This window comes from Thamnophis sirtalis, unplaced genomic scaffold, assembly GCF_051295495.1.
Source record: "Thamnophis sirtalis isolate CommonGarterSnake01/CBP01778 unplaced genomic scaffold, rThaSir2_p1.2 scaffold_13, whole genome shotgun sequence".
NCBI classification, from domain to species: domain Eukaryota; kingdom Metazoa; phylum Chordata; class Lepidosauria; order Squamata; family Natricidae; genus Thamnophis; species Thamnophis sirtalis.
The window spans coordinates 18,602,948-18,624,759 of NW_028261393.1; the positions used below are offsets into that span (position 1 = coordinate 18,602,948).

At 43.7% G+C, this 21,812-nt stretch overlaps 1 protein-coding gene across 4 annotated transcripts in view; it reads right to left on the reverse strand.

The window, feature by feature from the left end:
• RPS6KA1 (ribosomal protein S6 kinase A1) overlaps positions 1–21,812 on the reverse strand; it is a 121,381-nt gene that overhangs the window by 66,660 nt on the left and 32,909 nt on the right. The window contains exon 1 of one of the 4 annotated variants that reach the window (XM_087728219.1): positions 485–518. The exons of the other annotated variants lie outside the window; for them this stretch is intronic. Coding sequence (XP_087584345.1) covers positions 485–511 — 27 coding nt within the window. The 5' untranslated portion in view covers positions 512–518. Of the gene's footprint in view, positions 1–484; positions 519–21,812 lie in introns of those variants that run through there. 4 annotated transcript variants of the gene reach the window in all.

The window sequence follows — 21,812 nt, forward strand, 5'->3', positions numbered from 1 at the left end:
TGATAAAGAGATCAATTCTTCACAAATTCTTTTTACAAAAATCGAAGTGAAAGAACAACCAAGAGCCAAAGGAAGCCACGAGGTTCAGCCCTAGACATCTTTGCCAACGGAAGAGAGTTCTCACCACCTCATTTGCTAGACAGCCATATTGGGGTTAAGATGGATCTAAAGGGACAAGAGCTGTACTAAGAAGCATGGTGCAGCCTTATGACTTCTTTATTTAAACATCTGCGTCAAGATTGTGGTCCAGGGTCATCTCAAGATAGGTTCCACAAGCCCCATGACACTCCTTCCTAGCCACTCTACAAAATATGGAATGATCTGGCCTAGGGAATGGGTCCCATTCTCTCCTTCCACTGTTTCCTCTGCCATTCCTGGTGGTTGCACACAGACTAGCTAAGATAGACCAAGCTTCTCGTCGCCCGAGCTGAGCCAAGCCAAGCTCAACCGAGCCCAGCCAAGTGCAAAAGACACTCGCACTTGCCTTGGTGCGAAACAGCAGCCTCATCATCCTCTCCACAACCGCCGGGGAGCTCTTCTCCCATTGCCCGCCTGCTGTCAGAGCCTGGACAACAAAACAGAGCACACTCCCAGCAGAAGCTCTCTGTAGGTCATTTGGATAAAATTCAAAACTTTCAGCAGAGAGGAAACTGTAATTTCCCCACTGATAAACCGCAAGAAGAGTTTCCAGCACATAGCTTGGCTGATGAATCAGATAGGTACTAAAAGAAAGAAGAAGAAAAAAAAGGCAAGAAAAACCCATGGTTTGGGGAGGGGGAGGGGGGATGGAGGATCCTAGCTCACCCTATTTAGGGGATACTAACCAAATATATTTTCCCTGCTGTTTCCTGTGGAGCAAAGCTTGAAGCAGCTAAGGCTAAAAAGGAAGTGAAGGCAACCGCAAAACATCTTTGCCTTCTCTGTCTTCTTGAAGGTAGCAAGTCCCAACCACCTTGCTTTGTTCTCCAGGCAGGAGATGCTAAGCCCATCCTAACTCTCCTGCTGTTGTTAAGTGTCCTACAGCAATAAATGGTAATCCTTAACTTACAATGGTCCACTTAGTGTGGTTCGAAATTACAACGGCATTGAAAAAAATGACTTTATGACAGTTTTCCACACTTACGACCAATGCAGCCTCCCCATGGTGACATGATTAAAATTTGTCATATGGTCTCACTTAGTGATCTTCTGATAAAAGCAGAATCAATGGGGAAGTCAGTGTTCTGACCGAGGCTTCCCAAGAACATGAAGCAAACTCCTTGTCCCGACAGAAAACCCTTTTATTAATTTACTGTGAATTCCGCTCATTGACATCCAGCAAAGTCTTTCAAGGGAGGATTTACAGTCACAGACCTTATCTGGCTTGGACAGCTGACAGGCCGATATCTGTAGAACTTGACAAGGAGTCTTAGAGAGTCATGAACCAATTAAGCAAACTAATTGTCTCCTGCAAACTCTACTCCCTTTTCACTCCTATTTCCTCTGAGAGGGGCCATTCATCGTCCACCTGTGGCCTTACTCCCAAGTCAACCCCTGTTCTTTAGCTGTTCCCTTCGTCTGGCAACTCTGCGTATGCGCACACTGGGAATAGGCTTCAGCTGTTCATCGGCCTCACTGATGTCTGACTCTGAAGGCAGCTGATAACTGGCATACGGCTCTGGCCCGCTGTCTGCCTCCGATGCAGAGCCCTCATCAGAGCCTTCCCCAGACTCCAGGACTGGCCCATGTTCCTCCCCAACCTCCTCACTGTCCGAATCTTCTGTCAGCTCTGCTGGCCACTGGCAGGCCACAACAGCCAGATTTATTTAACAACCAAGTTGCTACCTTTATCTTTTTTCCTTCCCTCCTATTTCTACCCCCCCCCCCAAATAACCAGCAAGATGTTGGATTAAGACATACGAGTCATTGAATGTCATCTATTAAACTTTTATTGCTAAGTGTTAACTGTAGGTGATGAAGTTCTATAATCTTAACAAATTAATCGTGCATGAAATCCAAGTGAGGGATTTTGGAGTCCCTTTTATTTTGTCTTTCTGTCTTTGCCCTTTTTGGAGTGAGGCTTCAGCACACCAATCAAAAGCCCCAAAAGCTGAAGATCTCCAGGAAACAATATTGGGTCTAGTGGACACAGTGTCTGAGTGCTGTTTGGGGAAATATTTTACATTGCATGTCCCTGCAGAACTGTTCAGTTGCTGTATGAATACGGAGATGATCTTAAAGTAAAAATAATTGAGAAGTAGGTGGCATCTTGAGAAACACAATTTATAATCTTCTGTTTAATCACTTGTCTATCCTAGATGAACTTGAATCAATCATAGTCTCTTAGCTAAAACATGCATCTTCTGTCTGGTATCTTCCAGATGTGTTGACGAAGCCACTTTCAAGAGCTGGATTGGAATTCTGGGTTTTATAATCTCATCTGGAGTGGAATGTTTTTGGGGGAAATAATTTAATGTATCCTACAGGACTGGTGAGATGATTTAAATAGGCTAACTCCCTATGAACTCCTTGCAAGAAAACTTTTATGAGCCAAAATCTATTTAAAATAATTTAGTGAGTATAAATTTCATAGATTGCTGGATCAACAGTACACAGGCACTACCTACATATTAGACCTCATTCAAGTATTTTTAATGTACAGGTTGGATTTGATCTCAAATCAGTCTTGGCTGGTACAGGACCAGCCCTCCATTAGACAAAACAGATAGCATTGAAGAAACTGATTTTTAGCTGTCATACAATTGCTTAAACGTTTTATAAGGCTTGATATATTACTGTTATTTAGTCTCTTGCAGAAGGACTTCTGAAATTTGCAGAGGACTACTGAACCCATATTATCACCAATAGCTTTTTCCCCTTAATGGGATTAAGGTTCCCCTCACACATATGTGCTAGTTGTTCCCGACTCTAGGGAGCAGTGCTCATCTCCGTTTCAGAACCAAAGAACCAGCACTATCAAAAGACGTCTCCATGGTCATGTGGCCACATGACTAAACACCAAAGGCGCACAGAACGCTGTTACTTTCCCACCAAAGGTGGTTCCTATTTTTCTACTTGCATTTTTACATGCTTTCAAACTGCTAGGTTGGCAGAATCTGGGACAAGTAACAGGAACTCACTCAGTTACGTGGCGCTAGGGATTCTAACCACCGAACTGCCGACCTTTCTGATCGACAAGCTCAGCGTCTTAGCCACTGAGCAACCACATCCCAGTGAGATTAGCTGGTACAAAACTAGCACCCTGCAGTCACGCCACTTCAAAGATTGGGTGACATGGCATTTGGGCTTTCTGGGCGCCTGAGAGGCGAAGGTCGTCAGGTAAAGGAGGTGCCTTGTCTTCTCCCAGTAAAAGGGGACGGCACGTCAGCTCTCTCTTCCTATCAGCAGATAAGCCACAGTGCTGGTTACAAGCAGAGTTGCAAGTACAGATCAGAGTTTCAAAAACAGGAAGCAGAAATTCTGGTAAAGAAACTTAAAAAGAGCAGCTGTTCTTACCTGATGAGAAAGAAATGGTCTCTAGGTTTCACAGGAAAGACTGCAAACGATGACTGTAGGTGAACATCTTTCGACTCCCACTCCCCCCCCCACATCCATCACATGCTACTCCCCATGGGAAGGTATATGGCAAACTAATTTTTTTTTTTTAAAAAAAGGATCTTCTACTACGCTAACCTGAGGAATAGCCTCATCAAGAGATGAATCAACTAACTTTCTTGTGCCAAGTAGAATACTTTTTATACCCCAAGGCATTTTAACAAAAGAACTTACAAGTTAGACTCTTGATCTATCTGGCCTGCCGTTTTTCACACTCACTGGCAGGGATGCAGGCAGATTTCCCATCAGTGACTGCCTTGGTGATGGCCTGGGGCAATTTATACGAAGGTATAATAACTTGACAATTGAGGCTTCAGAGAGCCGGTTTTCTGTCAGGAGCAAGCCTAGAAATGTTAACAGCTTGCTCATGTCAAAATATGCCGGGTCTGGAGATTTGGAGATGCCTTAGTTTGCACAGAGGAAAATCTCAGAACAGAAACAACTTTTCAAAAAAAAAATCTGAAGGAGTTTGACAGCACTTTTTGAGGGTAGCAAGCGTTATTATAAAAGGCAAACATTTTCATAATGATGCTTTCTCATAAAAGGTATTAAACTGAAGAGAGACTACCAGATTCCTCCAGTTTTTGGCTACCGTAGATCAGTGTTTCTCAACCTTAGCAACTTTTGAGATGTGTGGATTTCATCTCCCAGAATTCCCCAGTCAACATATGCGACATCTACCCAGGATACTGTACATTCTACCTATAGAGCTGCGGTGGCACAGTGGTTAGAGTGCAACACTGCAGGCTACTTCAGCTGACTGCTAGCTGCAGTTCGGCAGTTCAAATCTCACCAGGCTCAAGGTTGACTCAGCCTTCCATCCTTCCAAGGTGTGTAAAATGAGGACCCAAATTGTTGGGGGCAATAGGCTGACTCTGTAAACCACTTAGAATGGGCTACAAAAGCACTATGAAGCGGTAAATAAGTCTAAGTGCTATTGCTTATTTGGGGTAACTGACCCACCAAGTTCACCAACCCACAGCTATTGCTCATGGTTTTAGGCAGCAGTCCTTGGGAAATCTTCCCAAGGAGGACTCAACCACCAATGGTCCTTCCCCATTTAAAATAAGTCTTCTCAAATGTTTATAGCTTGGATGTGTTTATACACGACCATCAACTGATATATTATATTATTATAGTGGCTGTTTATGGTGTTTTTTAAAAATAAACTGTACTGTAAACCAATCTAAGAATCGTGGGAAGGTGGCATTAAAATGTTTTAAACTAGCCAAGTGGAAAGATCACATTCCAGGAATGGGCCTGCTCCAAAAGGAAAGGGTCTGCCTCTCATACTTCAAAGCCACATCCTGGACAGTTCACAGCTTGCCAGTAGAAGTGAAGCAACAGGCCTGGAATAATGATTCAGAGGTATGTATTGTAATCCTAAGTATTGTAAAACCTAAAGTGTAAAACATATTGAGACATGCTTTGAACATGTCTCAAGTGTTTTAGGCCAGCGTTTCTCAAACTTGGCAATGTGAAGATGTAAGGACTTCAACTTAAAAGAATTTTTAACAGTGGCCATGCTGGCTGGAGAATTCTGAGGACTGAAGCCCATACATCTTAAGACTGACCAAGTAGGGAAACCATGTGCATATACTGTATGTAGGCGTTTATAGATCTAGAGCAGGGGTCTCCAAACTCAGCAACTGAAGACTTGGGGACTTCAAGCTTGCTGTCTGGGGAATTCTGAGAGTTGAAGTCCACAAGTGTTCAAATTGCCAAGTCTGGAGAGCTCTGATCTAGAACCTTCACAGAGAACTTAGACTTTAAGATCAAGGTTGCAACTGATCGCCCACCCATATTTTATGTACAATGAGCATAAAAAACAGACAGAGCTTTGGTCATATTGGGAGAGGTGAGGGTTTTTTAGGCGGGAGGGGATAGGGACAATACTCTGGAACAAATTTAATTCCTGGAGAACATTCAAATGTCTCCTGCAGTTTTCTTGGTAATAATATGCAAATGCTTTATCACAGTCTTGTTTCCAGAATGCTTTTCCTGCCAGTTGCTGAGATATATAAACCTATAGATACACAAAAATACCATGTGCTGACACCCTGTGGGCAAATGATCAATTTTATTTCTGCAGAAACAATGCATTTGCCCCTGCAGAGTTTTAAAATCTTCATCACTCTCCGCGTTACAACTTATAGAATATCACTCAGAGGCTGTTTGACAGAAACGGAGAGGACCCATCATTCTTGGCCCAGTTTGTTGGGCCGTGCAGTAACCCTTCTGCACAGAGCACCTCCCACAAAAATGTTTCCACATCTCTGTATGCTGCAAGAGTTCAGTAGAGATTAACTGCTGTTACCATTATGATGTTTTCTCGAAAGATTAACTAGGTTCAGTCTTCCTGCCGTGTAGGAGTCTAGAATTCTGGGGTGATAGGTCGCATTCTATCATTTTGGTGGCATCTTTCCAAGTTCTTGAACAGCACCAGCATTTCTAAGGCTTAACATACCAGTTTTCCATGTTCCTCTCAATAGGGTTTCTTTTTGGATTCACAGATCATTCTTATTGTCCATTTGAATACAGAGTAACAAAGTTGGAAAGGAGTTTGGAGGTCTTCTAGTCCAACTCCCTGCTCAGGCAGGAGACCCTATACTTTTTCATACAAAGAGTTGTCCAATCTCTTCTTACAAAACTTCCAGTGTTGGAGCATTCACAACTTCGGGAGGCAAGTTGTTCCACTGATTAATTGTTCTAACAGGAAATTTCTCCTTAGTTCTAAGATGCTTCTCTCCTTGATTAGCTTCCACCCATTGCTTCTTGTCTTACCCTCAGGTGCTTTGGGGAATCCCTCTTTTTTTGTGGCAGCCCCTGAGATACTGGAACATTGCTATCCTATCACCCCTAATCCTTCTTTTCATCAAACTAAACATACCCAGTTCCTACAACCGTTCTTTGTATGTCTTAGCCTCCAGTCCCGTAATCATCTTTGTTGCTCTTCTCTGCACTCTTTCTAGAGTCTCAACATCTTTTTTATATTGTGGCGACCAAAACTGGATGCAGTATTCCAAGTGTGGCCTTATCAAGGCATTATAAAGTGGTATTAACAGGGAAGATTGTTTGAATTGTCCTACCTCCCTTCATTTTATATTTTAAAGATTAATATGGAACCAGATCATTTGGCCAGTACAGAATAGATTGCAACTGTTATATCCCATGGTTGGAAAATTATACTGTGAATGAAATAATGCCTAAATTATCACTCGCCAGTGAAGGAGAAGGAAACCTCTCCTGGACAAGCTTTGTGCCTTCCAGGAGAATCTGAATTTTAAAAACAGCCTGAGAGGTTGCCACTGCGACCCTGTGTTAAAAAGTGTTCTGTGTTTGCAGCAGCACACATTAATGAAACATGCCCCTGGCCCGACACAGACTGAAGTAGTTAAGGTAGGCAGAATTAGTTCAATTACAGTATGTTGCATGTATATATAAACACATACTTTCAAAATCTCTCATAGCATGCTCTCTTCCATTTCACACACACACACACGCCCTCAAAATAGCTTCTGGGGGACTTTGGGTTGAGACAGTGATTTGCCTCAATTAATTCATTAATTTGCCACCCATCTAGTTTTGAAGCAATTCTGATCGGCTGTTAAATTGCCCAGTAAGGTCCTATGGTTGGTGTGTTTATATGTGTGAGAGCATGCGTTTGAGACCTGGATTTCTCCCAGTCCATCATCGCTTCAACATTCAAGTAGTCATCTAATTCCAGAAAGTCTCACAGAAAATCTGATTGCATTAATCATTGAGGACAACAATTAATATGAAAAATATTCAGGGTTCAGGAAAAATGGAAGGGGCCATTTCCATTTGAGATTAATCTTCTGCATTGCTTTTACTGATCGGTGTGAAACTTACACCTGTCAGCAGTGGATATAGAATCGAAACAACACTTCCTAAAACCTACTGAACATTTCCTATGAGAATGCCAGAGGCCTCCCTTGGCAAGACAGCAAAGATGGAATTTCCTCCTACCATGGTTAATATTAGAAGCTTAGCCCATTGCTTTGCTCTACTCCAGAGTTCCTCAACCTATTGGCTGTGGAATTCTGGGAGTTTATGTTCACACAACTGATCATTACCAAGGTTGAGAAACACTGCTGTAGTCCATGAATTTTGCACAATTAGCTTTTCTCTCTTCGCCTTTATTAATTTCGGATAATAACAGGTGTGTGATATTTGTGGGCTTTTTAAACATTGCCTAGGAGGAAAAAGAAGAGGAAGAAAAGGTAATAGTAGTAGTAGTTGTAGTAGTAGTAGTTACTTTGGTTGCCTTGAGCTAGGAAAACAAGAGAAAATATTACAAATAAATAAGTTTGCCAGTGATGGAAACAAATGAAGTTGCTGGGATAATTCATTTAGCAATTAATGTGGGAGAGCTAATTACATATATGGGTGCCATGCAAATCAACGTCAATAATTCTGCCTGCAGCTATCTGTGTCCTTCAAATGTTTGTGCTTGTTTGTGTGTAACTTGATCAACTCTATATTCCTACTAAGTGGCAAATAAGTTCTGGAAACTCAATATTTTCTGGTGAGCTTTCTGCATTGACAATGTTACGAAGTGAAATGGGTACTAAAAATAATAAGCAATGGGTAAAATTAAAAATAAAACAATTACAAATAAAAGTAAACATGCATAAATACCAGATTCTCTGCTTTGTGACTTTGTAACTTTACAATCAACAGTTGAAAATCTTTAGGTAGCAAAATTGTGTTATATCATACACAATAGTTTATGACTGAAGTGGCCTATAAGCCCAATAAAGCAGAATTTAAAATAAACATCAAGACTTTAGCACAGGGTGTCCAACCTAAGCAACTTTAAGACCTGTGGACTTCAATTCCCAGAATTCTCCAGCCAGCCAAGGCTTTAAATTCTTACTATTTTGAACAGAAATCAGGAACCTGGTAGTACCTTCCCTATCTCACACATTTTAACAGGTTAATAGAGTTGGAAGGGACCTTATAGGTCTGTGATGGCAAAACTATGGCATGTGTGCCACAGGTGGCATGTGGAGCCATTTCTTAGGGCACACAAGGCATTGCCCTGTCAGCTCCCAACGCGCGCTGGCCAGCTGACTTTTGGCCTTCGTTTTTTGCCCTCCGAAGGCTTCCCTGAAGTGCATTGGGCTGTTTTGCGCCCTCTGGAGGCTTCAGGGAAGCCTCTGGAGGGAGAAAAACAGCCCAACGGGCAACCTGGAAGTCCATTCCCAAACTTCTGGTTTGCATGTTGGGCTGTTTTTTGCCCTCCCCAGGCTCCTAGAAAGTCTCTGGAGCCTGGGGAGGGCGAAAAACGGACCTACCGAGCCCACCGGAAGTTGGAAAATGGGACGTTTCCAGCCTCCGGAAGGCTGTTTTCAACCTCCACAGGCTCCAAGAAAGCAGTGTGCGTTGCAGGGGTCACCCATGCATGTGCAGGGGGCATGACATGGGGAGCATTAAATTACGAGTGTGGGCACACGAGTGCTTGCAATAACACCCACGCCTGTACTTTTGGCACCCGAGGCTAAAAAGGGTTGCCATAACTGTTATAGGTCATCTATTCTCAAGCCCCCTCAGACTCCTCCTGATGTTTAGCTACAATAAACTAACATGGCTCTCCTCCTACAATGTCTATTTTGGACAGAGTGTCTCTTTTTACGGAACTTAGGAATAACAATTCTCAGTAGTTCCAATTAGTATGAGCAACAGGACCCGACTGAAGATTAGAATACAGCCAGATCTTGTATTCCTGTTTCTTTTTTTCTCGGTTTAATATAATTAACATAAAAGAAAATTTTACATACATAACAACACATGGAAACATGAAAAGAGAAGTAGGAGAGAAAAGAAATAAGAACAAAAGAAAAGATGAAAAAGAAAAAAGAGATCTAAAGCGACTTTCTATACTCTTTGCAACAGTTACCCGTACAAACATGGTAATTACCATTTCCACCCTCTGAAATTATTCTTTATTCCTGTTTCCACGTAGCCTGGACAGTGGCTGGAGGGAATATGAAATGGATATGAACAAAAGAAGTTATTTATGTCTCAATCTCTTATTACAAGGAAGAAAGTTGCTACAGGAAGGAAGCCTTTTTTTCAAAAGGTGTGAACTCCAGCAGATCACAAATAGCATCTGCCTTTTGCTGGCAACACTCTGAGGAAATTTGGGGGTGGGAACTAGTCCTTGAAGGGCTGGAAACTTGGTTTCATAAGGTTTATTCTCCCTTATCAAAGGTTAATTGGCAGGATCTTAACTATTGGCATAAGCCTTCCCTATCCTAAACAAACTGACAGGAAACACCAGAAATAAAGTTTCTACCAATCCAGTAACCCCACAGGCATCCTGTACAAGCCATGACTGTATCAAGGGCATCATGAGAGCTACGCATACATAATTCAAATTATGTTATTGGTCAATTTGCACCATGCAACTTAATGCAAGTTATCTTATGCATTCATTACACTGTAGCAATGTTGGCAAATCTTTTTGGCACCAAGTGCGCAAACAGGAGCATGTGTGTACACGCGCCTAGTGCGCTGGAAAGATGATCTTTTGGTTTCCAGCACATGCATGCGCGCAGGCCACCTGGTCTTCCAGTTTCTGGTATGCATGTGTGTGCAAAGACCAGCCGGCCAGGGCACATGTGCGCGCTGGAAACCAAAAGATCATCTTCCCAGCACATGCATGCACGCCGGGCAGCTGCTTTTCCAGTTTCTGGCACTCCCACACGCATGAAGACGGAACCGCCGGAACCCAGAAAAGCAACGGGCAACGGGTCACGTGCCCAGAGAGATGGCTCTGTGTGCCACTTCTGGCATACGTGCCATAGGTTTGCCATCACAGCACTAAAGTAATATAGTGAACAAGTTGTATGTCTCTACTTGTCCCTCCTATGGATAGTTACGAATATCACACTCAACATTTAAATGCATTATGGTGGACCCATAACCACCACCAGGGTCAAGTATAGGGATAAGCATCAACTTGTGGTCTATTTGCATTGGATTGAAGGAGCATATGAATCAATATTGGCTTCTGCGTATATTATTGTATACTGTCAGAAATTAGTTGTTTTCTAGCCTAGCAAATTGTAACCTTAATACTGGATGGCATTACTGCAAATGTTATCTCACTGCTGCATCTCGCTTCTATTCTTGGTTTCAAAGCTAGGGACATTCTTGAAAGCTAGTAGAAGAAATTGTTACATGGGAATATCAGGCCACATAGATAACGGAACCAAACTAGGGAGTTTTCCTGGTTCATAAATCCTTAAAACATTCTGCCGAAAAAAACAACTGGGCAAACGGGGGCTGTCACCCTCTCCACAAGGCTATAGGAATACTCCATAGATAAGGTCGACAGAGACAGGAGCTTGAACAAAAGAACGCTTTAAAGATCATGTTGGTAACAAATCTTTCTCTCTGATTGGGTAAACTGTTTCTATCTGCCTAAAATGTATATAATACCCTGAGCCACTCTTGCAGGGTGTGGCTATTCCAGCACTCTTGCAAGTGCTGGCCCAGAAACCAGGAGACTGTGAGTTCAAGTCCCACCTTAAGCACGAAAGCCAGCTGGGTAAACTTTGGGCCAGTTCCTCTTTCTTAGTCCAACCCACCTGTCAAGACTTGTTGCTATGGGGAAAATACAAGGAGGGAGCCTTGTGCATTTATGCCGCCTTGAGTTACTTATATAAAGTAATAAAGATAGGATAAAGTCTTTTTTTAAACAATGCAAGGAGTTTTCAACATGTATTTAAAAGAGGCAGTAATACTGCTTCTTCAGCAGCCCAGCCCAGCCTCTTTTAAACACATGTTGAAAACTCCTGTGACATGAAAGAAAACTCAAGTCACAAGGCAGAGTTTCAGATTAGCAACTAATTGCAGCAGAAGTGAGAACTGCACCACAAGTCCTCTCTTGTACTTCTGCTTTGTTGTTAAAAGCTGGGCAGTTCCACATTCCTGACAATTTTTTGTACACATACGTACACAAACACACACGAAATGTTACCCAAGAACTCTGGCCAAGCCTATACACGCAGCAGAGTATGGAGCATACCACTTGAGAGGCGGGGAGTGGGGTGGTGGTGGTGGTGAGGGAACAATCACATTTTTGAACACTGTGCGTAACCACAAAACTAGGAGACCCAACTGGTTGTATTCCAGTGTTTCCACCCTCCTTGTTGCACTAAACTCCCTTGCTTTTGTGTGTGGGTGGAGCTTTGATTTGCAGCAAGAAGGAATACTCAGGACTAGAATCCTGCATCTTCAAGTGAAATGGTACAGCCTTAGTCCTCCCTTGGAAGAATAGCAGATGATGGTTCCATAAAGACATGCTGTTCAGCCAAAGTGTCTTCAGGCAATCCAGCATGATCTTCACACAATGCATAACCTGGTGACTGGCAAGCCACTCATAAGCAGGGGAGAAAGGGGACCCCCCCTTGTTCCAAAAGAACAGATATTAATTTGATAGAGCAATATCACAAGTCCATGCACCTTCATTGGTCCTTGCTCTACTACCTACAGTAATTTATGTTTAAATGTTAAAACAGAAACAATCAAAGCTGGTTACCTGGAACTTTAAAAAAAAATGTATTTGAACCATAGGAGGAAAATGGTGAGTGAGTACAATCTGGTGCATTTGGAACAATAAAATGGTCAAAAATATGCTAAGAGCCATGGAGCACCCTGAGGTGGAACGCTGCAAAATTGCCTTCTGCATTAGAAAATGACAAATGCTTCACCGGAGCTTCTACAGCCATTTCTTCCTTCCAAATTTGCTCAGATCTTTTCTATAGATTTGTCTAATCCCCCTTTGAAGACTTCATGGTGATGTCCATCATCATCCACACTGCAGAGTCTTCTCAGCCTTCCCCAGCCTAATTTATTCCTTTATTTGTTAAATTTATTGCCCTCTGTCTTGACATGGCGCTGCTCAAGGAGGCTTACAATAATAAAAAGGAAGAAAAATGAAAGGAGTGTAAACAGAATGGAAGTAAAATGATGGAACAATAAAATAAACAATGAGAATAATACATCAATATGTTAGCCAAAAAAAATGGATGGATGGATGGATGGATGGAAGGAAGGAAGGAAAGCAGACGGAAAGGAATGGAGGGGAGTCTGCCATCAATCCAGCTACCTGCAATGTGGAACTTTCACATTTTGTCCACTGGCCAACAAATCTTCAGGCTCTTGTGGAAGGATAGGAGGATGGGGAGAGATCTTACCTTAGAGCAATGATGGGGAACCTTTTTGGCACCAAGTGCCAAAAAGGGAGAGCACGTGTGTGCATGCCCTGCATGCTTGCATGTGCGTGCTCATCTGGGGTGCAACTCGGAAGAGGAGCTGTCCAGGGGGCATGTGTGCACCGGAAAATAAACTTCCGGTTTCCAACAGATGCATGCACAGTGGCCAGCTAGTTTTTCGGTTACTGGCATGCATGCATGTGCGACGATCAGCTGGCTGGCGCGCATCCTCACATTTGAAAACAGAAGACCAGCTCTTCCTGTTTCTGGCACTGCCGCACGCACAAAGGCCAGCTGATCGTCACACGTGCATGCGCACCAGAAACCCAGAAGAGAAAGAGGCAACACTGCGCATGCCAAGCAACATAGCTCTTTGTGCCACTGAGCGTGCATACCATAGGTTCGCCATCACGGCCATAGAATGTAAGATTCCAGAATAGCAGAGTTGGAAAGGGTCTTAGAGGTCTTCTAGTCCAACCCCCTGTTCATGCAGGAGGCCCTACATCGTTCCAGACAAATAGCCATCCAATTTCTTCTTGAAAACCTCTAGTGATGGTGGACCAGGGGTGGGTTCCTGCCAGTTCTAACCATTTCTATAGAAGACGTTCCACAATTCTACCGTGCCATTTAGAACCAGTTCCAGCTCCCTCCCCCAGCCCATCCGCACCACACTTGCCCTGTCCGCCACTCACTGATTGGCTGGCTCACCAATTGCCCCGCCCACCTCTAAACCTTAAAGTCTTAAAGCTGTCAAGTTTGAACACCCCTGGTTTTTTTTTCTAAAGGGTTAGGGGTGCAAGGGTCTTGTAACTTGACAGCTTTAACACTTGTGTGCTTCAAATGCCAGAGTTTCTGAGCCAACATTTTGGTTGCTAAGCAAGAGCGTTGTTAAGTGAGTTTCTCCACATTTTACAAGTTGGCCACGCCCACCCAGTCACATGGCCAGCAAGCCACTCACACAAGGCAGGCCACACCTACAGAAGAGATTCTAAAACATTTTGAAACCCACCACTGTGGCGGACCCACAAATTCTGGAGGCACACTGATTCACTGTTTTCATTGTCAGGTGTTCCAAAAAGTTCCTAACACTTAGCAAATGTGTACGGTTGCAAATGCCAGCTTCCTTAACTTGTTTACACAAGATATACAGTCAATATTTCAACATGTGTCCACACTGGATTGGGCAAAAATTGATTAACACCAACTTCCCAAAAGCAAAGGTAAAACCTCCATTTCTTAATGTGGCTTGACACAAATGGTGATGAACCACTGCAGTGACACTACAATCCTCTAGGGGGCAGGAGAACTCTGCAGGAAAAGGTTTGCAAACTTTGTTTCAAAGAATTAGCTGTTTCCAACTCAAGGTCCCCCACAGTCTCCATCATCACCATCAGGAAAACTTTAGGTCCAGAGAACAAAAGCAGAGAACCACAGTTGGATGGGGGAGGCAATAAAAAAGAGACCCACTTAATGACCGCAGCTACTTACAGCAGACCTTCCAGGCTTAGTTGTGGTTGTTAAGTGAGAAAACACTGAAGTCCTAACAATGCTAAAAGGCAACGATCCTGGAACTTTAAAATCATATCCTAAACATTCTTCTCAGTTATCCTACCACAGGAAATCAACTTTAAAACAGCTGTTCCTTGATGAATCGCCTTTTCCAATTGTTTGAGCATGAAAACTCTATGGCAGAAGATCATCTTCACAGTCCTCTCTAAATGTTTATAGCAGGGATCAGCAACCTTAAACACTCAAAGAGCCACAAAGGTCCTAAACGGAAGCTCCTCGTTTAATTCTGGAGCTGAACAGAAGTCCAGTTCCCTCACCATAGAGCCTCCTCCTAGCGCAGCATCCTTTTTCCTCTGCTGACCGGAAGTCTGGTCCCCACCCCAGCCCCCACCATAGAGTCGCCTCCTAGCACAGCTTCCTTTTCCCTCTACCTGTCCTAACCAAAAGCCCTCTCAATTGTGGCCCCGACTGGCGACAGGGGGCCACACCAGAGGGATGAAAGAGCCACATGCGGCTCCAGAGCCACGGGTTGCTGACTCCTGGTCTATAGGGAGGGAGTTGAGCTAAAGTCAGAGACCAGGCAGAGTGAGGGACCAAATACCTTATAAAAATCAAGAACATCCAATGAGGCAACCTAGGACAGACTCTTCTAACTGGTCACATCATCTAGAAGTGGTTGGTGGCACCAACAAACCCATGGTGACCAAGAAGTGACTTGCTCACAACAAAAGAATGATAATATTAATTTATTCCACCCTCAAGTCATGTCCCTAAATACTACAAAGCAAAGGCTAGGTCCAATATATGCCTCCCTACATTAACTGGGTATGAGATGTTCTGAATAAGCCTATGGGTCCAAACTCCAGTCTGATTCCACCCATAAGTCATAGAGGTTGAAATTCCCTTTACGCAGCAATCGTAAAGACCTGCCAATTACCTGAATTTTGATTCTGTCTTGATTTTGACTGAGTCAGTCGTAAATGGGAGGACCAGTTGCTAAGTCATTTTTTGTTGTGGTCTGCCAGCGGCCAGCAGAGCTGGAAGCAGATTCGGACAGTCAGGAGGTTGGGGAAGAACATGGGCCAGTCCTGGAGTCTGGGGACGGCTCTGATGAGGGCTCTGTGTTGGAGGCAGAAGAGCCGTATGCCAGCTATCAGCTGCCTTCAGAGTCAGACATCAGTGAGGCAGATGAACAGCTGGAGCCTGTTCCTAGTGTGCGCATGCGCAGAGTTGCCAGATGAAGGGAACAGCTAAAGAACAGGGGGTGACTTGGGAGTAAGACCACAGGTGGATGATGAATGGCCCCTCCCAGAGGAAATAAAAGAAGAGCTAAAGGGGAATGGAGTTTGCAGGAGACAATTATTTCGCTTAATTGGTTCGTGACTCTTGAGACTCCTTGCCAGGTTTTACAGATATCAGCCTGTCAGCTCTCCAAGCCAGATAAGGTCTGTGACTGTAAATCCTCCCTTGAAAGACTTTGTTGGATGTGAATGAGAAAAATTCACAGTAAAGTAATAAAAACGGTTTTTGTCGGGACCAGGAGTTTGCTTCAGGCTCTTGGGAAGCCTCAGTCAGAACATTTTTTCCCCATCATCATATTAACTTCAAATAATTGTTAACCAAATGGCCGTATGTTGAGGACTACTTGTATTTTGTGTCTATAAAGTTTATGCTTGCCTATGTTCAGTGACCTCACCTACATAATATTGCATTATTTAAACCAGTGGTTCCCAAACTTGGCAACTTTAAGACTTGTGGACTTCAACTCCCAGAATTCTCCAGCCAGCAGAGCTGGAGCTGGAGAATTCTGGGAGTTGAAGTCCACAAGTCTTAAAGTTGCCAGGTTTGGGAACCACTGATTTAAACCACTGATTTAAACCAATAAAAAACACCAACATATATATGTGTGTGTGTGTGTGCGCGCGCACACACACACACACAAACACACACACATCCTGCATTGATAGGTGGGACTAAAAAGCATGCATGGCAGCCACCGCAGAGATACAACCCAGCCAGGGTAAGGAGATCATCCTGGAGCCCTGATGGTTGCAGCTGAAGTCCCTAGCCACTGCACGTAGCCACAAATCAAGAAAACGGCTGTTAAAAGCTTTCTGGCTAAAAGGTTTCTGTGTGTTGTTTTTTTTTAATAAAAAGAAGAGACAGGACACATTATCTTTCTAGCCCTCCTTGCAACAGCCGACTAGCTTGAAAATAGGGCAGGAGAATTAGACACCAGGGGCAAAGAAATAGCCAACATGCAATTTAAGAGCACAAAAGCCTAGGAGATGACTTTTGATCACACCAGATTATTGGCCTCTTTTGACCCACGGAAGGTGTTCAAGATAACCATGAGGCCACATCCGGCATTATTATTTTAAATCAGAAAATCCAGACGTGGAACTTTGGACTTCCGTTGGGCGAGGCAGATTATTCCCTCTCTTCAGTTCCTGGACTCTCATCTTGAGGTGCTCCAAATACAGATGGGCCCAGGACTTACGATCACAATTAAGCCCAACATTTCTGCAAGACTGTTGTTGAAAGGAGTTGCTCCTCGTTTTACAACCATTTTTTGCCACAGGTATTAAGCAAATCACTGCAGTTGTTAAGTGAATCATGCAATTGTTAAGCAAATGTGGCTTCCCACATCAACTTTGCTGGTCAGAAACCAGCTGGGGGAGGACGGGGGGGTTACAGAGGATTACGTGACCTGTCAAAAACACACACCAGTTGCTAAGCGCCTGAATTTTGATCACATGATCATGGGGATGCTGCAACAGCCATGAGTGAGAAAACCGTTCATAAGTCATTTTTTTCAGTGCTCTTGCAACTTGGAAGAGTTACTAAATGAATAGTTGTACACCGAGGACGACCTGTACAGTACTTAGAACAATCAAGGGCAGGAGTCTGGCTACTGCAGAAGGCTCCCCAAGAAGGCAGCCTATGGTTCAGGGGTGGGCTGCTACGTATTCGCCCAGGTTCAGGAGGATCCGTGGCTTACATTATGGCCAGTTCGGAGAACAGCCAAATACCACCCCTGGCTGGCCCCGCCCATCCTACTCTGCCACTTCCAGGAGTCTCCACAGACTCCACAAGCTCAGGGATGGGGAAAAACAGGCTTCCCGGAAGGCCTCCGGAGCCCAGGGTAGGCAGTTTTTGCCCTCCCAGAGGCTTGAGAAAAACTTCCAGGGAGCCTGGGGAAGGCGAAAACGCCCCCTCCCCTGCTGTGGTGCAGGAGGCCGGCTAGGCCAGGGCCACCCAGCAATCGGGCAGAGAATTTTTGAAGCCCACCCCTGCTATGGTGAAATATCACACCTGTCCTGAGGCCAGATTGCTAATATGCAAAAGGCAAGATCCGTTTACAAAGCCCAGCATGGCTGAGAGCCTGGATAGCTGGCAGAAGGCCTGCTCCATCATAGGGTGGAAGTGCCCATCCTTGGGGGAGGGGACTGTCACAGCTATCAGCCCTTAAGGGACACCTGCCTAGAGGACCTTCTCCAAGGGAATGCCCTGGCTGCGGAATTCCTTCCCGGTTGAATTATTGCATGGTTACGTTGGGCCTCATAAGCTTCCAGGGTCACCAGTTGTTACAGGGCCTTCAGTTCCCTGGGTGGGATTCCTGCCCTGTGTTTACACAGTTTTAACAAGTGCGTGTTTTTAAAAGGCATTTTATGGGTTTTATTAAAGACTTCATTGTAAATGAAGTAAGTGTTCTTTAAATTAAAGGGTTCTGTTTGTTTTGTTACCCAAACTAGGTAAACGCTGATGATGTTACCTAGTTTGGCTAATGAAACGTCTGCAAGAAAGCAAACTAACCAACCTTAGAGAGCACCAAGGACCCCTCATTTCAACTCTGAGCTACAAATAGGGGAAGCCAACAGGGAAGAATGCAAGTTGGGGGGGGGGGTTTCATGCAATGTCTGACTTAAGGACATTGGTGGTGATTTTCTTAACAGCAGTGGCAAAAAAAAGTTGTAAAATCAGGTGTGGTCACGTGGCGCCTTCTTTAATGACCACATCACAGAAGAGTCACAACTGAGGACCAACTGTGCAGATGTGAAAGGCCTAACAAGGGCTGAAATACTACAGATACCATTTGGGAAATCCTTAGACCAGGGTGGGCTTCAAAAATTTTAGCAAAGGATTCTCTGCCCGGTTTCTAGGTGGGCGTGGCCTAGTTGGCCTCCTGCACCATGGTGGGGGGGGGGCGTTTTTGTCCTCCCCTGGCTCCGGAGGCTTTTCTTGAGCCTCCGGGAGGGCAAAAACAGCCTCCCCAGGCTCCAGAGGCCCTCTTGAGGACGGAAATGGGCCCGTTTACGGCTTTCCCAAACTTCCGGTAGCCCTGTTTTTTGCCATCCCTGCACGCCCTGCACTTACCTGCATCCAAAACGGGCTGCGTGGGGACTCCTGGGATGGACAAGGCAGGCAGGGCCAGCCAGGAGTGGGATTTGGGAGTTCTTTGAACTGCACAGAATCTTAGCTAGAGGTTCTCCCGAACCCCAGCGAATCCCCAGCAGCCCACCCCTGCCCAACAGTGGCTCTCCCAACCTAGCTACCTCCAAAAGTATACAGTAGATTTAACTCCCAGAATTCCCAACCTCTGGGAATTCCAGACCACACATCTGGGAAGAGTTAAAATGGGGGAAGGCTATTCTACAGTAGAACATGAATCTCCTGAAAACGAAAAGCATCAGCAGTTATCAAGCGAGGAAGGTATACATTTTCTTCCTACTGATTATGTTTTTGACCTTGAAACAGCTCAGAATGCAGGGTGTTCCAATATTACCTTTTAGGACTGCAGGAAGCTATTACATCTCATTCCTCACTCAGTAAATGCCATAATGTAATAACAGCTTGAGCATTTTAAAATCATGGCGTTAGCCTCGTGCTGGAGTAGCTATCACAAAAGATATGGAACCCTTTCCCAATATGGTGCCCTACAGATGTTTTTTTTTGGGGGGGGGAATCTCCAATCATCTTTTTCTTGAACACCTGCTGGCTCAGGATGATGGGAATCATAATCCCACACACCTTTTAAAAACATCCAGCCCATTTACCTTTAGACAAACTGCTGTATTGGCTGCATCAGGCACAGCTGAGGTTTTATTAACAATTTTCAGAAGCAATTTTATCACTGGCAATTAGAAATAGAAATAGAATAACAAGAGTTGGAAGGGAGCTTGGAGGTCTTCTAGTCCAACTCCCTGCTTAGGCAGGAAACTCTCCAGCATTTCAAGCAAATAGTTATCCAATCTCTTCTAAAAAACTGTTTAGAGAGGAAAAGAAGGGAAGGAAGAGAGAAGGTGAGGAGAGGAAGATGGAAGGGGGAAGCAGAGAGGGTAAGAAGGGGAAGAGGTAGAGAGAAGTAGGGGAGAGGTAAGGGAAGAAGGAAGGGAAAGGAGGAGGAAAGAAGAAAGTAGAGAAGGGAGAGAAAGGAAGAGAGGAGAGGAGATGAGAGGAAGAGGAGAGAAGGAAGATAGTGAGGAGAGGAAGATGGAAGGGAGAAGGAGAGAAGGAGAGAGGGTAGGAAGGGGAAGAGAGGAGGAGGGGAGAAGTAAGGGAAGAAGGAAGGGAAAAGAGGAAGGAAGGAAGTAGAGAAAGGAGGGAGGGAGAAAAGGAAAGGAGAAGAAGATGGTGTCAAAATAGGTGAGGGATGTCAACAAAACAACCTGAATGGAATATTACAATTCTATAAATGGAATGACAAATGTATTAGAATTATGAATGTAAAAAAAAGAATAATAATTACGTGACTCTATATATAGAGAACAAAAAATAAAAAAAAACTTTATTAAAAAAAACTTCCAATGTTGGAGCCTTCACAACTTCTGGAGGCAAGTTGTTCCACTGATTAATTGTTCTAACTGTCAGGAAATTTCTCCTTAGTTCTAAGTTGCTAGTTCTAAATTAAAAGGACCTTAAGACTCAGCAATGAGAAACAAACACACCCCTTAAAAAAAGCATACAGGAAAGAGAATAAATTACATATTCATAGGTGAAAATACATTGAAAACACCTCGGGGAAATTATTTCTGCACAAAAGTCTTGCAACTTCTATATCCATGAAAATCAGCACGGGCCCAATTTGTGTGGTCTTTCTGGGTACCGCAAGGTTGGGCAGGTAGAGGCTGTTGAAAAATGCGTAACTCCAGGATGCCATAATTGTCGTAAATGCATGCCAGTTGCCAAGCACCCAAATTTTGATCAAAGCACCACAGGGGAGTGCATTGATGGTCGTAAGTATGAGAACCATTCATAAGTTACTCTTTTTCAGTGCCACTGTATCAATGTAACTTTGAATGGTTGCTAAACAAATCATTGTAGGTCGAGGACTCCCTGTACAGTAGAATGCATCTCTCCCACTCCTGCACACTTTTCTATTATATGCAGGCATACAATTTAACACATGCACATTCACTGGGAGAAGCATAGTATAATTCTACACCAGATTCTCCCCTTAGAATAAACAGGAATTTGGCCTGACTCACATTCCAGCTGAGAATTGTTATTGATTTGCCTGGGGTATAAAAGAAATGAAGACAACCAGAGTGGGACCAAAATGTTTTTGTCATTTCCCAATTGATGCACACAAATGAAAAAGGGGGATCCTAAGATTAAAATGTTAAATGGAAAAACAAATCACAATGAAATCTTTTTATTTATTTATAAAAAGAGCTCAGACTTCTAGCCTGTGCATTCTTCATGTGCTGAAATTCAAGATACGTTGTTGTTGCTCTTTAAAAACCCAGAAGACTTCAGTTCTCTTGATGCTTATTCAATATTCTTAACAGGTAATAAATTCTTTTACAACTCTCTTTCTTTTGACATCTAACAACAGCTAATGCAACACTTAGAAACGCTCCTTGATCTGTCAGAATCAAGATTTGTCCCCAGTGCAATAAAAGTGCTCGAGTAACTAACTCAAGTACTCTGTTGACTGAATTTCATTATCCGAGGTAGAACTGCAAATCTTGTTATTTATCAGGAATGCCAACTCCAATTTGCTCTGACAAAGGGAAAAATGCGGGAGGTCCTTGGTGCTCTCTGAGCTTGGTTGTCTTCTTGCAGACATTTTATTACCCAACTACCGTAGGTAACATCTTCAGTGGTTGTCTTCTTGCAGACATTCCCTTAACCAACTAGTTTGGTAATGCAATATCTGCATAAAACAACCAACCTCAGAGAATACCAAGGACCCCACAGTTCAATCCTGAATTACAAATATTCTCTTTGATAAGGAAAATGTGTGTGAGGAGAAATGCACAGGTACAGTATATGTGGTACCTTGCTCAATAGTAGTAACTGTGAAAAGGATCTTGGAGTCCTAGTGGACAACCATTTAAATATGAGCCAGCAGTGTGCAGCAAAAAAACCAACACAGTTCTAGGCTGTATAAACAGAGGGACAGAATCAAGATCACGTGAAGTGTTAATACCACTTTATAATGCCTTGGTAAGGCCA